The sequence below is a fragment of the Martes martes genome, assembly GCF_963455335.1.
Source record: "Martes martes genome assembly, chromosome: 2".
In the NCBI taxonomy this organism is placed as follows: Eukaryota; Metazoa; Chordata; class Mammalia; order Carnivora; family Mustelidae; genus Martes; species Martes martes.
Window position 1 is genome coordinate 88,544,662 of NC_137889.1, and position 16,723 is coordinate 88,561,384.

The 16,723-nt window shown below is 34.9% G+C and overlaps 2 protein-coding genes and 1 pseudogene across 3 annotated transcripts in view; 1 reads left to right on the forward strand and 2 right to left on the reverse strand.

Moving 5' to 3' along the window:
- PTPN13 (protein tyrosine phosphatase non-receptor type 13) overlaps nucleotides 1–16,723 on the forward strand; it is a 195,723-nt gene that overhangs the window by 83,705 nt on the left and 95,295 nt on the right. The window contains exons 6-7 of the mRNA XM_080797716.1: nucleotides 1,996–2,083; nucleotides 11,580–12,143. Coding sequence (XP_080653842.1) covers nucleotides 1,996–2,083; nucleotides 11,580–12,143 — 652 coding nt within the window. The remainder of the gene's footprint in view (nucleotides 1–1,995; nucleotides 2,084–11,579; nucleotides 12,144–16,723) is intronic.
- Nucleotides 724–1,117, reverse strand: LOC308338704 (small ribosomal subunit protein eS24-like; annotated as a pseudogene). Its single transcript has one exon. The product of its transcript is annotated as a small ribosomal subunit protein eS24-like (transcript).
- Nucleotides 6,747–8,378, reverse strand: LOC308339000 (phosphatidylinositol-glycan biosynthesis class F protein-like; the record flags this gene model as incomplete). Its single annotated transcript, XM_080797369.1, is given in 4 exon segments — nucleotides 6,747–7,133; nucleotides 7,137–7,145; nucleotides 7,149–7,397; nucleotides 8,358–8,378. Coding segments are annotated over 4 exon segments (666 nt in total).

Sequence of the window (16,723 nt, forward strand, 5' to 3'; positions counted from 1 at the left end):
GATGCTAGACTTTAAGTAATATCTCTTCATCATTATCTCTCCTTCGTTTATTTCTTTTTTTTTTTTTTAAGATTGTATTTATTTATTTGAGAGAGAGAGAGAGAGAGAGCATGAGAGGGGAGAAGGTCAGAGGGAGAAGCAGACTCCCCATGGAGCTGAGAGCCCAATGTGGGACTCTATCCCTGGACTCTGGGATCATGAGCTGAGCCGAAGGCAATGGCTTTAACCAACTGAGCCACCCAGGCGCCCTCCTTTGTTTATTTCTTCAAGCTTCTACTCGGTCATCTAAATAAGCCCAGTGTTCTAATTTTTAATCCCTTATAATGTGGAATTTGATCAAATTTGATACACTTTTATTTTGTTTTTTAAAGGTAATATGCTTTTTTCCATTAATACATTTTTTATGTTTCTATTTTTAATTCCAGTATAGTTAACATACAGTGTTAGATTAGTTTCAGGTGTACAATATAGTGATTTAACAATTCTGTACATCATTACTCTGTGCTCAAGTGCTAATCATAAGCGTACTTTTAATCTCCTTTGCCTGTTTCACCCATCCCCTCACACACTTCCCCTCTGATATGCTTTATTTTATTAATTTTTTTAAAAGCTCTTTGTTAATTAATCCTCTTATGAAATATCTGCATAATCACCACAGATAAAGTCACTGCAGAATCTTTACTCCTTTTCTGTTGTCCAATCTCCAGCTCACTGCTAGACACTTCATTTCTTTTTGCCAGCACCAACATTGGCTTTTGCAATCCCCCTGACTTTCTTCATTCTGTTCTTGTGTTTCTTTACCTGTTTTCTTGAGGTATTTTTCTTCTCATATGGTCCATGTCTTGCAAGTCTGATTTGGGTTCATTTTTCTTTGCATAATCTACTGAATCATAAATCATGTCAAAGCCACTTGTCTTGCCACCACGAAAATGGGTTCTGAGTCCAAACACAAAGATGACATCTGGTGTGGTTTTGTACATTTTGGCTAGCTTTTCCCGAATTTCTGTCTTAGGTACTGTTGCCTTTACAGAATGAAGAACATCAATGACCATTTGTTTCAGCTGAAGAAGTCAGTTGGTCCGAACTTCCTGGACTGGACAGTTACTGTGTCACTCATAATGGCAGCTGAGGTTCAAGCAGCTAGGGAGAAAAAAGTGATATGCTTTTTTTTTTTTTTTAAAGATTTCATTTATTTATTTGACACAGAGAGAGAGATCACAAGTAGGCAGAGAGGCAGGCAGAGAGAGACGAGGGGGGGGGGGATCAGGCTCCCTGCTGAGCAGAGAGCCCCACGCGGAACTCGATCTCAGGTTCCTGAGATCATGACCTGAGCCGAAGGCAGAGGCTTAACCCACTGAGCCACCCAGGTGCCCGATATGCTTTATTTTAAATGAGTACCCTCAGTTAAAGTTATTAAAGCCTAAGACTATTCAAGCATTGTGTTATAAAGGATATTCAAAAGATCATTGATTTAAATTTAATTATCATCTCTCAGTATGTCCATTTGGCTTAAAGCATTTCAAAAATGTAATTTCTGGCAGGAAAAATCTAGAAAATTACTTTTGAAAATAATTTAAGTCAGTACCCTCAATGCTTAGTTATAATCAGGAGAAAGCTTTATTATACCAGAATTAATGTGTTTTTAAAATCACAATCGAACTTGAGCAATTAACATAGTTATCAGGGAGAAGAAGACTCCTCTAGTTTATTGTTTTCGGATGGAGCTCATTTTAATTACTTCGGTTCAGCTAACTTTGTTTCCTAGTTAGTAGATAATTCTTCTGTCTTGTCTTTCATTTCCTGAAGATGGATTGGCCAGCACTGAGCTACATAAATCCTGTGAAGAAAAACAAATTAAGAATAGCAAATGTGGAGTGTTTTACTTAACACTGTACTCTCCAAAAATTGTCTAACTAGTGTCATTCTGTAGATAATTACCATGAAAATGAAGGGAAGATTCTTTTGTCAACTTTGATTTTTTATTACTATGTACAGACAGATCAACTTTCCCATAACAATGAACAAAAGCCTGATCGAAGTCAAGCTATTCGAGACCGATTGAGAGGAAAAGGATTACCAACAGGTAAGAGTATATTAGTAGGAAATCTTTGTTTTAACCTTATTTCATTGTTTCTTTTAATGAAATCATACTTACCTGACTTTGAAATCTGATAATTGTGACCATAACTAGAACATAAGTATGCAAGGTGGAGACAAGGAACAGACAAGAGCACTAACTGTATTAATATAGAAACCCATTAAAATTATGCAAAAAACATTACTAAGACAGAACTCCCACAGTAAATCATTTCCTTTCCAGTATTATTACAGTAATAACTTTTACTTTATCATCTGTGTCATGGAATTTTATATTAAAAATATATTTTAAAGCAAGGTGAAACAGTACTGAATCAAAGTTTCAGAAAGCAACATTATTTTTGCTGCACTCTGTTTTCTATTCTAGTTCTCTCTTTTTTTTATGGGAATCAATGACCCTCTAAGTTAATTTTAGGACTCTCTATATTTGTGTGTATATAGAGAGAGGCATAAGCATAGTGAGGAAATATATGTATAGACACACCTTCTTGTAGGGAATAATATTTCCCTTTTTTTATTATTATTATGTTCAGTTAGCCAGCATAGAGTACATCATTAGTTGTTTTGTTTGTTTGTTTGTTTGTTTTTACATCATTAGTTTCTGATCTAGTGTTTAACAATTCATTAGTTGCATGTAACACCCAGTGCTCATCATAACACAGGCCCTTGCTTTCCCTTTAAGGATTTGAGATATGCTATAGTGTGAACCTTGGTGCCAAGAAGAGCAGCACTTTGTTAATCCACCAAATTTCCAGTGAGACTCCTGTTTTAAAACTGAATAATAGAAAATTACAGTTAAATGTCAATAGCAAGTAGAAAGTTTTTTTTCAAGGAGACATAATGAGCATTTTAATAAGTGAATTAGATTTCAATGATTTCTCTTTCTCTTATTTATCATGTTTCTAATTTCTTTCCCTTCCACCAGTCCTTCTCCCTCCCTCACTCTCTGTCTGCATCTCCATTCCTCTCTCCCTTCCTTCCTTATTTCTCTTCCTGTTCATTACTTACTTTCTGGACTTTCCTTCTGTCTTCTCCTAATATCATTAAATGGCCCTGGTATGGAATTGAAGTTGGTTTGCTTGTTTGTTATTTGTTGAGTTAGTAACAATAATGTTATATTATTGATTATTAATTTTTAAATATACTTCATTTTTTCCTAAAAATCAGAAATGTTGCTATATATATGAGACCCCCATTTTATCCATATCCAACATAAATTTTATAGAAAAGAAAAAAATTACTCTGCTATATTTAGTTTACCAAATTTTAAAGACTCAAGTGTTAACATAGACTATTTTCTCACTGTAACAACAAATATATCAGAAGTTTTAAACCAAATTATTAATGCCTTTTGTGATTTTTTACAATATTAAGAAATATTTAATATTATTGTCTAATAGCTCTTGAGAATTCTTTTGACTAACAGACTTTCCAAATGCAGATAATCTAGAACTGACACAAGTAACTTTAATAATTTAACAGAGAAATCTGTAGATGGACTGTCCATTGATTTTATTTTCTAATAGTCCTATCCCTCTACTGGAGAGTTACATCTTCCCTATATGGGAACTCAAGGAAATTTTTAAGGAATTACAATTTGTCACTCAAGATACACCAGATTTTGTTTATATTTACATTTTGGGTAGAATTAGAGGTCCTTACACTTAATAGCCTTTTTGAGATCAAGTGTAATACAAGAGAATTCTTCAATTCTTCTTAGGCATTGCTTTCCGCAGTAGTACTGCTCAAGGGCTGTCTTAATTTGCCTTCAGCACATGTATAAAACCACATCTCAAAGACCAAATTGACATAATGTACTAATTATACTCATTACCAGACAAGCAATTAGCAGCGAATAGTCAATGGCTTATACTAATGTAAAAGAAAAACCTTAAGATTAAAAAAATGGACTTGTGAAGAAGAAATATTTTTTAGGACCCAAATGTTAGTTTTGGGCAGTGCAGTTCTTCCCTGTCAGTGGTCACTTGTAACAAAGAGCCTTGTTAAACTACATCGGTACAAAAGCATTCTCTTTGCAAACCAACCTGAAACCTTTATGTACTGATAGCTTTAGTTTATTAGGCTCCTGGCCGTAGTTTTCAATAAAGAAGATGTCAAAATGGGCATTGAGATACAGAATTAAGTTAAAAGAAGTAAACAATTTTAGGGATAATGCCTTGTGTGTAAGTGATTTGATTCTTCAACTGAAACTTAACAATAACATTTTTTTATCTACGAGTCAATGACCTTGAAAGGTGTCTCTTTATATCTTACCTCTCAGATCTGTTAACAAAAGCAAAGGCCTTAACTTGCGGGCTGTCTGCCCCCATTTTGTTATTTTATACTGCCAATGCTGATAAAATGGCTTCACTCAGCAAAAAGAAATCAAACATTTCCTGCCAAGCTCAAGGCGGAAACCTACACCATGATCAGATCAGCATGATAGTGCTTCAGAACTTGGGTGTATTGACAATATCATGTTTCTTTTTTGTGTGTACTTGAACACACTTGTGAGGACAGATGGGGAATTGGGAAACCTCTTTTAATACTGAAATTCATTTTGAAGTTAGCTTCTAAGAGATGCTTAAGTCTTTTGAGTCTTGTATGAGGGGAAAGGTGAATGATGATATCCAATTAAGGCTGATGTTAATCATATTTAACAAATATAGTTAAAATGTACTCTACAAGGGAGATTTTTTTCAATTTGACTGAAATAAACGGTATATGTCCTATTATGAAGACTTTTTATGTTCTTAAAATATTTTATTTTTATTTATTTTTCCCCCATTTAGTTTTTAGCAAGGAGAATGTTTATAGTTTGATTTTCTATTTGGATACTTATAATTGTATGTAATCTAATGTTGTTTGTAAACTCTCTTTGAACTCAGAGCCTTTTCAAGAGATGTAAAATCCACCTATAGTCACCGTTTATCCTGTTTTGAATAATTTGATTTTTTAAGTAATAGGATCTAAAACTTTTGTAGGAGATCTTTTGATTTCTGGTTTCATGATTTCCTCTCAAAAGAACTTTTAAATTCCCCCTGGGTAGATAATGATATGCTGAAGAAAACAAGACAAAAACAAAAAGGAGGTGGAATTTAGAATTTTATGTTGCCCTTGTTTAGAAGAGCTCATTATATTTCATTGGGTGTTAGTACATTTATCCTGTCATCTTTAAGAAGAAGGTATAATAAGTAATGTCCACAATATTGTAGATGAAGGAAGTGAGAAATATGGAAATTAAGTGGCTTGCCCAACCTCATGGATTGAATTTGGTAGTTTTGACAGTAATTTTGGTAATTTTGGTAGTTTTGACAGGTGTTTTGACAGTAATCTTTCTGGTAGATTATGCTACCTAAATTGGGTTTAAAAGGTTTCAAAAAGTTATGTAATAATCCATTCTATAAGCATTGTTTTGGAATGTCTTTAATCAAGAACTAGAAATACAGAAACAGGTAAGACATGGTTTCTTATGTTACTGTTCCAGTTGGGAGTGGACTGAGGAAACGAGTGGGAGTGATGACAGATATCGAATATAACAGATAATTTTAATATAGTGAAAGAAATGTCCTAAGAGAGGGCCAGCATGCTCTGTGAGTATAGTGGAAGGAGCTAGTAACTCTCCCAGGATGAGAAAATATTAAAGAAGTTTCTACCTGAAACCCTTTAAGAGTCGCTCCAGTGGCATTGCCCTCAAAAATAACATTAACTTCTTGTGATCAAAATGGGTAGTGAGCACAGCTATTAGATGTACTTAATGATTTCAGTGCTGTTTATTGCCTGTAAATAAAATAATAATAATAGCTGAGCACATGTTCAGAAAGATTTGGAAAGCGGGTGTAGAAATTGCATTTTATCTAGTCTCAAATGAAGTTAGTAAGTAAGGAGCGCTGGTACTAACAACAGTACATTGTTTTCACTGGTCTAGCAGCCTATGCACCTGATAAAATGAGCCTAGAATTCCTTTTTCTCCTCATTTAAAGAGCCATATTCTATAGCTGAGCTCTCATTTTTAGTTCCCAGATTAGTGAAACTTTTTCAGTAATACTTTAGCAATATAAGGCAACCATGATGATATGTGATGCTATATATATTTTATCCACTTGTGAAGTGTTAATCATGCAATTCCATATCCAGATGTACAGCTGAAGATAGGATCACTGATAGGACAAAATGCATTGAGAGCCAGTTAAGAATATGTGACTTAAAAAGGGTGTGTTTATACAAGCCAAAATCCACATTTCTGTTGCCTAGATAAAGGTATGTCTCCTTTTTCATCCAAAAAAGCAAACACAACAATGAATCTTGGAACACTGAAAAAAATAATAAATAAAATTACAAAAAAAAAAAAGGGCAAACAAAAGCAGTCCTAAGATATTAGACCGACTGGAAAAAGCACTTAGCTCCAAACATCTCTTTCCTTTTTTTATTTTTTCTATCATAAATATTTTATTTCAACTAGAAGGTACAATCTCTCAGGGGTTAGAAAAGCACATCATGTTGTAACTACATAAACAGTCACATCATGTTGTAACTACATAAAAAAACGGTGCTATAAATGGAACTGCCTGGCTTAGACCCATATACATGTGTCTGCACAGTCTATATGGAATCTGCACAAAGAAATATCTTCTCTCCCTTTGCTCCAGTTAATTGTTCTTGTATGTAAGTTGCTTTTTATTCCAGTGTATCCACAATGGTGAAATCACAAGGCCAGCCATGTAGCCAAAAGTCACTCCAAGTGTACAGGAGATGGGCCGTATCTGCGACAGTCTTTCCCAATTGAGTGGACTAGAAAAGGCTCCAAGCCATGTTCCTATAGAGCTAGAAATTATAATGATCTGAAGACTGTTCTCCCAAATGGTGACTCCATTTCTACTGAAAATTCTTAGCCGTGCTTTGATGTTTGGTTCTAACAAACCTGAAAAAGGTACAGTAGTAAAAGTAGACAAAATAACTGCAAATGAAAATGTGTCCAACACCAACTCTGTGAGTGGAGCTCCATGTAGAACAAAATTTATGTGAAAGAAGAAACATCACATAAGAAATTAGATACAGCATTTCAAAAATCTGGTCATCTTGTATGATAATGAACTTCTTTTAGTGGATGTATTTGGTTTCACTACTAAATATAATACTAGCTTGACGGCAGTTACAAAAACAGAACAGATGCCCAACCATGTCAAGTGTGTTTCCAATATTGAAAAGTTCTCCAAGAAGAATGATGGACTGAAGATGCTTAGGATAATTGAAAATCTGCATAAAAGATGGGTATGTAGTAGTCTCTTGCTATCAGTTATCTTTCACAGTGTTTTGAGAGGCTGTCTAACTCTCCTGCCTGTGGAAGAGAAGCAGGGGTTACTGCCTCCCACCATTAGGTATGACTGGCTTCCCTGACCCTTAGGCAGGTGCAGGCCTGTGAGGCCCAAACATCTCTTTTCTACCACTACCGTTTTCTTTCTTCAAAAGGTGATCCACACTCAGTTTCTCCCTTTAATGCTTTTGTGGCTCAGAGCTCTTAGAATTTTACTTTAGGCCATGTCTAACAGGTATATACATATCACTCTGAACTTTGTTTCACACCTCCATAATTTTTGGCCCATTTTCCCAGAAGTATCAATCCCTCCCAACCCCTTCTGTCTCTCTCACTCCTCTTCCTATTTACCCATTCCTTTGTTTATTTTATTGGCTACTAGAAGAGACCTTATTATGGTTAAAAAATCTTTTATAAATAATGGTCATGAAATTTTAAGCTGGCTATCATAATGGGATTTTCAGGCGTGTAGAGCAAATTGAGAAATAGTTAAATTTGGTGTATTTTGTAGAAGCAGAATAGGAAGGTAGTGCAAACTTCTAAATGAATTATTTTCATTACAATTTTGTACTACCTTACAGAGTCTAAAAATGGTAATGTTCTGGCCTTTTCTTTTAACTTTCTGGACTTCCAATAAATGGGAATTGGAATATTTTTTATATCTACTAATTTGCATAAAGCAAAAGCTTAGCATTTATAGAGCAGTAGTTATCCAAGAGCCACCTTATTAGCAATTAGTTTTAAGTCTCATATGGCTGGTGAGAAGACATGGCTCTTTTAGGATACCATGGCCCATTAATATATTGTCAACAAATACTAATGATAAATCTACCTGTTAGGAATGGAATAGACTCATGATACACTTAGGAAGTGATTATTTCAATAGTGGTTGGGGTAGGCCTCACTGTCATATTTAAAATAAAAGTATAGAATAAGAAAAACTAACCATGAGAAAGGTCTGGACCATTCAGGGCATAGAAAAATTTATGTATAAAGGTCCTAACATATAAGAGAACTTAACAGGAAAACCTGTGGCCCGGATAGAATAGAAGAAGTGGAGATGAGACTAAAAGATTCAAATGGCAGATCTGAAAGGAGTCTTGATTTTATTTTGAGTGTGATAGTATGCCTTTGAGACATATTTAAAAGGGTAGTGGCATCATGGAATATGTAGTTTGAGAAGATAACACTGGCTGCCGAGTAGGGGAGTAGTTGCATGAAGAAAGAAGGGAGGCCTATCCAGAAGCTATTGCAGTTTTCTAGTCAAGTGATAATCTTAACTGGGAATAGGGCAATGCCAGTGAAAAAGGAAATAATCACATGGAGTAAGATATCTTTGAGAAGTTAAATAGCCAGCACTTCTGATGGATTTGATACAAGCAATAAGGATGTTGAAGGATTTCAGGATGGTGCTCAAAACTGATGTTTTGAGCCATCAGTTAGGTAGTGATGCCACTCACTGAAATTGGGAAGATTGAAGTTGGTGGACATCTCTGGATGTGGCAAGCAAAAAAAAAGTGTTAAGCATGTTCAGTTTGAGGTGCTTTTAAGATATACTAATAGAAGTCCCAATTATATGAGATTGGAGCTCCCAGAAGATGTTGGTGCCAAGAATATAAACTTGGGAGTTATCAGTATGTAGTTAATTATTTAAAGCTTTGTTAGTAGATGAAATTATACAAGAAAAGAGTGAAAAGATAAGGTTCTGAAACTGATACCTGAGGAATTCCAACATTTAGATATCCTCCAATAGAGGAGGAAAAAGCAAAAACTAAGAATGAGCAGTCTAAGAAGTAGGAGAAAACCAGTCTTGTAAAGAGATGAAAGTACTTCAGTAAGTAACTGTCATCACCATCAGTTGTTGCTGAGAGATAAGTAAGATATAGATGCAAAATATCTGTTGGATTTAGCAGTATGGAGGTCATTAGTTTTACATAATGGAAGTTCCCAAAGTGTGGAGGAGTTGGAAGTTGACTAAAGTCAGTAGAGTACTAATGGAAAATAAGAATTTGATGACAAAGGGAGCTAGAAGGAAATGTGGTAACAGGGGAGAGATTTTGTTTATTATAGAGATACTAATGGGAATGACTCAAGAGAGAAGGGGGTTAGTTAGGATTGAGGGCAGACATTAACCAAAGAAGTAAAATCTCTGATAACATGAAAGGAGAGGGGGATTGGACACATATTGGGAATTGGCCTTCAACTGATAGAAAATTTCATCTTTTGAGACAAAAGAAAAGATAGACAGACACAAGTAGATGTATAAAATTAGCCATGGGAAGATGAGAAGCTTTCTTTTGACAGATTCTATTTTCTTGATGAAATATGAGACAAGATCATCAGAAAAGACAAGACGGAATTAATGTGGGAAATTTGAAGAATGAGGAAAAGTGAAGCATTGTGGAGAGTGAGTGAAATTACTGTTAACACATTGATGAGGGTCCAAGGTGTTTGACTATGGACTTATGATGTTGCCAAAATCCTCATTTGTTGGATTTTCTCTAAGTTTTGGCTACTTTTTGGGAATCAAGGCAGTAAAAGAAGACAGATTGTTGAGCTTATCTATGGTTGTATGATCCTTAAGTCCTTTCAATTCTTATTTTTTACCTAATTTTCAAGTATATCTCTGTTCTCTATTTCTTAATAAAATCTTAAATTAATGAGTTTCAATATGAGGTTTGTTTAAGAATGTAATTTACTTCTAAAATACTACAAAATAGATGTGTTTATCAGTTTTAAATTAGATTAGAAGCTAGAGGGTGACAATCTATGTCTAATTGTGGTGTGGTATATTCTCAATGTTCTTTATATGACATGGCCCAAATATTGGTGTTATCCTTATCTGCACTTAAGTGGATCCATGTCCAGGGAAGATGAGTTGCAAGAAAAGCAAAATGTTTGAGTCTAATTTTCCAGTAAGAAGTTATTTGTTGACCATTCTGAAATGAATTTGCTTTTCTAAGATTTTTAAGGTGAAATGTGGAGTCAGGTAATTAAAGCTTATAGCTATCACCCTGAAGAGGAAATTGACTTATTCGGATGAATTACTAGGCAATTTATTACTACTAGGAAAGTTTTAGTCATTATTTGATATTGTATATATAGCAAACAAGTTATTAAGAGGGATCACAGAAGGTCAAACAGGAAATCTTCAGTGTTTATGGGCTTTTGGGTTAGTAACTCTGAAGTATTTTTCTACATTTCTTTTTCTATAGTGGAGCCATATACATACATACATATACATATATATATAAAATATACAGTATACATATATATATGATTTTTTGTGTTATTGATGCTGAATTCCAAAAATTAATTTCTGGTTGGACATTTTTGCTGTGTCTCAATGCATTTATAGACTGGTGCCATAAAAAAAAATTAGAATGCCTTACTGATTTTTAACTACATCAAGACACAAGGACTAAAGAATAAAAGGAATTAGTACTTAATTCCAATTGACAAATATTGATGCATTTATGTTCAAGAGTAAAAGCTATTTTAATACGTGATGGTCTGCCCTGGAAAAATTAAGTTTCTTACATAATTTAAACAATCAGATTATCTGGATTTCAAACAGTCAAATTTTCTGAAAACATATTTAATCATAATAAAACTTTGATACTTAAGAATTCCAAATGCTGCAATCTTTTTTTCGTCCAGAATATAGCAAGAATTCTGTTTCTTCTTTAAAAATATTTAAACGACCAGAACATACCAAGTCTTCATGTTGAAGTGATACGTGGTTGAATTATATCTTTAGAAGTTAAAGGAGTATACTCTACATTCTATTCTTATCCCAAATCATTTCATGGATTAAATTAATATTCTGCCAAATTGAATAGTATCAGAAACTTTAGCCTATTTTTTTTTTACTTTGTCTATTTTTAAAAACCAAATAATTCACCTTTGGTGAATATAAAATACTACTACTCAAAGAAGTCAGTTCAACACATCATTGTTTTCACTGGGTAAGAAACACTGGACTATGAAAAGTTGTACAAACACAGCATCTCTTTCCACTTTCATTATTGCTGCTATCCATTTCATCTCTGATCCTCCATTAGGAAGATTTAGGAAATTACCAGCACTTTCACTGTCAATAGTAAGGTTACATTCCAGTTATTTTCTAAAACTTCTGTGCATACATGATAGATTCTTATCATTCCAGGAAGAAGCACTACTTCTGATGTACTAGACATACACAAGTCTCCATTCTCTCATCAGACCTTTCTTAACAAAGGGCTTAGTAAATCTATGGGATTTCTGTCCATCAGAGACACACAAGATGAGGAAGATTATTTCAAGGACATTTCATCAGATAATAATTCCAGACACGAAGATTCTGAAAATGCCTGCTCCCCTTACCAGTTCAAAACTAGTGGCCCAGAAAAAAAAACTCTCCCTGGCATTGATGTGCTTCCCAAGAAGAAGATTTGGGCTTCATCCATGGACTTGCTTTGCACAGCCGACAGAGACTTTTCTGGGGAAACTGGTGGATTCCTACAGTACCTCCCTGAGGCAGTAACAGTGCGGACTTCAACTACTCCTAGAAAAAAGGAAGCAAGATACTCAGATGGAAGCATAGCCTTGGATATCTTTGGCCCTCAGAAAGTGGATCCAATGTTTCACGTGAGAGAATTGCCCACTTCCTCAGCAATATCAAGCGCTTTGGACCGAATTCGAGAGAGACAAAAGAAACTTCACGTTCTGAGAGAAGCCATGAATGTAGAAGGTTAGTAATTTTGTATGTGTTTGAGAGAGAATTGAAATGAAATATTTAAAATTGTGTTTTGAAATAAAGAAGGGTTATTAAACCATTCCACAAGTCTTATTTCCACTGCCAAAGCTTTCTACCAGGTTAGCCTCTTCTCTGTCAGTTTCTGTCCTCTCCACCGAAACCCTAATCAAACAACACTACTCATCTCTAGTCGTCTCTAGTCATCTAGTCATCTCTAGTAAGCATCCCCGTCCAGGCATTGTATAGCACTTAAATATTTTGGGTAGCATGTTTTTAGATTGTAAGCTTCTCAAGGCAGGAGCCGTGTTTCCTACTTGTTTTACTCCTCCACAGCATTGTGCATCTTGCACTCTTTTTTTTTTTTTTTAAGATTTTATTTCTTTTTTTGACAGAGAGAGAGATCACAAGCAGACAGAGAGGCAGGCAGAGAGAGAGGGGGAAGCAAGCTCCCCGCTGAGCAGAGAGCCCGATGCGGGGCTCAATCCCAGGACCCTGAGATCATGACCTGAGCCAAAGGCAGAAGCTTTAACCCACTGAGCCACCCAGACACCCCCTGTATCTTGCACTCTCAAAAGAGGCTTCCCTACAGGACTGGTTAATGGAAATAAGAGACAGTAATCCAAATCAGCAATTCTAGGGAGGCAGAATAGCCTGGTAAGAGTGCATTGGCTCCCACACCACCCACTTCAAAAAAGAAACATAGGGGACACAACTCTTGGAGGACATAATTTGTTTGGTCTGGAATGAAGTTTTAAATCTATATTTTAGAAGTTATGGTGTGTAGGTTTATAGATTTAGAGGCAGACAGCCCAAGCTTGAATTATTTACTGCATCGGTAGCAGTGTGATCCTTTCTTCAGCAACTGGGCTCAATCCCTTCAAGGGTAAGTTACCCCATCTGTGAAAGGTGCTTAACAAACGTAGATTCGGTAATGAATGTAAGGTGATTAACAAGTCAAAGTATCACAATATTAGTATGAGGTGCATAAAAAACAACTTTATCGATGATGAATTCTTATTTGCAGAGCATAGCTCTTGTTCAAAAATACCTGATTGGCACACAAACCTCAATATATTGAGTATAATAAAATTATGTGTTAGACATGGATAGAGGCCTTTTTTAACATAAATAAATGGAAGAGAAAACAAAATTAGAATTGTCAATCCAATCCTCTATATTTTTGAAGATTAAAATGTCTCAATGCATTTATAGACTGGTGCCTTGCCTTGTAGACAAATTTTAGGACATAGCTGAGAGAGAACTTTAAGGTGTTTCTAGTTCAACAAGAGTAGTGGCGTAATAAAGGGTCATATTCATTTATAAGGCCATTGTTCCAGTGGAATATTTTTGATTTTTAAAGTGCTCTGCCACTGGTTTGTTCTGTTTACTTAAGGTTAAGTTTAGCTCTGGACTGAACATAATCTACACATTGTGCTTCTCCCAGTTGCTCTGCCTGCTACTCTGCTGCTTGTGCTCTCTCTCTATCTCTCTGTCAAATAAATAAGTAAAATCTTAATAAATAAATATATGTGCTGCTGAAGTGAGCACTTAGTAAATAAATAAATAAATAAACACTAGCCAGCTTTATGAGATGGTTATATTTAATCTTGATCTGAATACTTTCAAGGACAGAAAATAGCTTAGAAATTTGTTTTATACATGATTTTACTGTTTAACTCTGATCAGTAAGTTTTTAGAGTTGAAAACCAGAAAAGGCACTTTCTGTAGCTTAAAGTCTCCTCTTTCATAAGTTGTACATCATGATTATTTAATGTTGTACAACAACTAGCATATGAATAACAGCCTGACCTTCTTATGAACATGCCCTCGTAGAGAGGTTTATGTGAAGAATTTTTGCCCTTTGTGGGGGGGAAAAAAAAACCAAACCCTTACTTATTCAAATAGATAAAACTGTGATAGTCTCAGAGTATAAATAGCAAAGCTACCTATTGATGTAGATGTCTATTTCTAACATTTAAGAAATTGGGTAATTAACATGTGAATATTAAAAATTAAATCCTTATTTCTTATGTTCTCATGTGTGTGTTTTAAAAGACTGTTTACTTCAGGGGCGCCTGGGTGGCTCAGTCGTTAAGTGTCTGCCTTCAGCTCAGGTCAGGGTCCCAAGGTTCTGGGATTGAGCTCCACATCAGGCTCTCTGCTTGGCGGGAGGCCTGCTTCTCCCTCTCCCACTCCCCCTGTATGTGTTCCCTCTCTTACTGTGTCTCTCTCTGTCAAATAAATCTTTAAAAAATAAGTAAATAAATAAAAGATTATTTACTTCATATTTGTTAAATTAATAGTTGTATGATTTAGTGAATTCTGAGAAAAGTGTTATTTTTACACTTGAACTTTGGTTTGAGAGCTAAACAGTAAAGTAATCAGACACTAATGGAAATATATTTAATGTGTAAAATTATGCTACACTAGTCTGATATACTTTGTTTGAATAGGTGATTTTTTTTATTACATATAAAATGAGCAGTAAGCAAAAGTATCTCCTAGTTTGCATATGAGGCTTTTATCTTGTTAGGAAATGTGTGCAGGCACATGTGTTAAAGAAATTCATATATACAAATTTGTTGACAACTTGTTTCCAAATATGCACATATATCTACAAAGATGATGTATAATGTTATTGACCTTATTTATTAAAATGGTAACTTGTTACAAACCTTACTTCTAAATTTGGAAGTTTTATATTCATTACAAGAGATTCAAGAAAAGAAGAAAAGGAAAAGATTTCTTTTTAAAAATAAAATATGCTTTGAATTGTTTGATATAGGACCATTTTCACCCTGAAATCTTAGTTTGCTATTGAAGTTTTCTTTTTTTTTTTTTTAAGATTTTATTTATTTATTTGACAGACAGAGATCACAAGTAGGCAGAGAGGCAGGCAGAGAGAGGGGGGAAGCAGGCTCCCTGCTGAGCAGAGAGACCGATGTGGGGCTCGATTTCAGGACCCTGAGATCATGACCTGAGCTAAAAGCAGAGGCTTAACCCACTGAGCCACCCAGGTGCCCCGCTATTGAAGTTTTCAAAAGCATTTGTTCTCACAAAGAACCTACCCATTTTTCCCAGAGTGTATTTTATAACCAAGTTAAACAAACACCTTGAAAATGTTGGTATATTATGGAAGTGCTTACACCATCTTAAATAAACTCCATTATTATATAATAACTTTCAACTAGTAATAAGTTATATTTGCTTTAAACTAAAGGTATTCTTCAAAATGAATGTTTGATGTTTGGAATTCAAAAGCAATAATTCCTAGTTATTTAGTTGAGTAATTTGCTGGTTTTATACTGTGCATGTTCTAAAAGTGAAATAATTTATGTTAGCTGTTCAAACAAAAGTGCAGATTGTTAATATAAAGATTTTAGCTAGTGTACAAAAAAGAAAAAGTGAAAAACAATACAAATCCCATTTATCTCATTTAATTCTCATGAAAAATAGGCTTCGCTGCTCCCTTTTATGTGTGAGAAATCAAGCAAAACAGTGGATATTGCTAATGTACACATTTCTTTTTAAATATTCTTGTTTTAAGCCATTTAAAAATACTAATAGTGCTCTATACAATTTTTGTGATCTTTAAATCTGACAGTTGCTACTGGCTATCAGTAATTATAGAATTAGAAGAGGTCTTGGAGTACATATTCCTGAGCTCATGAAGATTTAATAACTTACCCAAGACCACGTAACTAGTTAATGATAGCGTTTCCATTGTTATGGGAAATTGTGGATTTCCATCTAGATTTCAGAGCTCTAGTCTAAGAATTTCCAAATCTCTGTTACTTCCTAATTTTTAAAAAAGATGTGTTCCAATGTTCATTGAGTTAATACAGCAACTGGAAGAAACGTAACTGCTAAATTTTGGGTTGTCCTTTTAAGCATGCAAGGAAGCTCATTGAACTAATAGGAGAGACAGTTGTCTGGGATGCCTGGATGGCTCAGTCAGTTCAGCATCTGACTCTTGATTTCAGCTCAGGTCATGACCTCAGGGTTGTGGGATTGATCACCGTGTACAGCTGTGCACTCACCACAGAATCTGCTTCTCCCTTTCCCTCTGCTCTTTCTGCGGTCTCTCTCTGTCCCACTCCCTCTTTCTCTATCTCAAATAAATAAAATCTTTAAGAAAAAAAAAAAAGAAAGACAGTTGTGTGCTTCAACCTCAGATGTATAGCCCTTTCCTTAGTCCATCCTCTTAAAAGGAGCCTTTTCCTAAATCATCTCTATAGCATTTCCTTAGCTGACAACATCGACCAGCCAACTAACACAGGGAAGAGCAGAGTTTGGTACTAGAAGGAGTCTGGATACTATTTAAACCAAACCTCTCACTTTCAAAAGCCCAGAGTAGTCTAGGTTGCCAAAGGAGATACATAATTCGTAATTTGTAACAGAGCTGTATTTAGAATCCAGATCTCTTGAAACCCAGAGAAAGATTTTTTCCACTCTGCCATTCTGATTTCAAGCAGAAAATTTTTTACTGACTGGAAGGTTGGGCATTCAGCTAACTAACTAACAAACCCCTTCAGTCTCTTCCTTAAAAAAATTATATAAATTTTAATACAGTA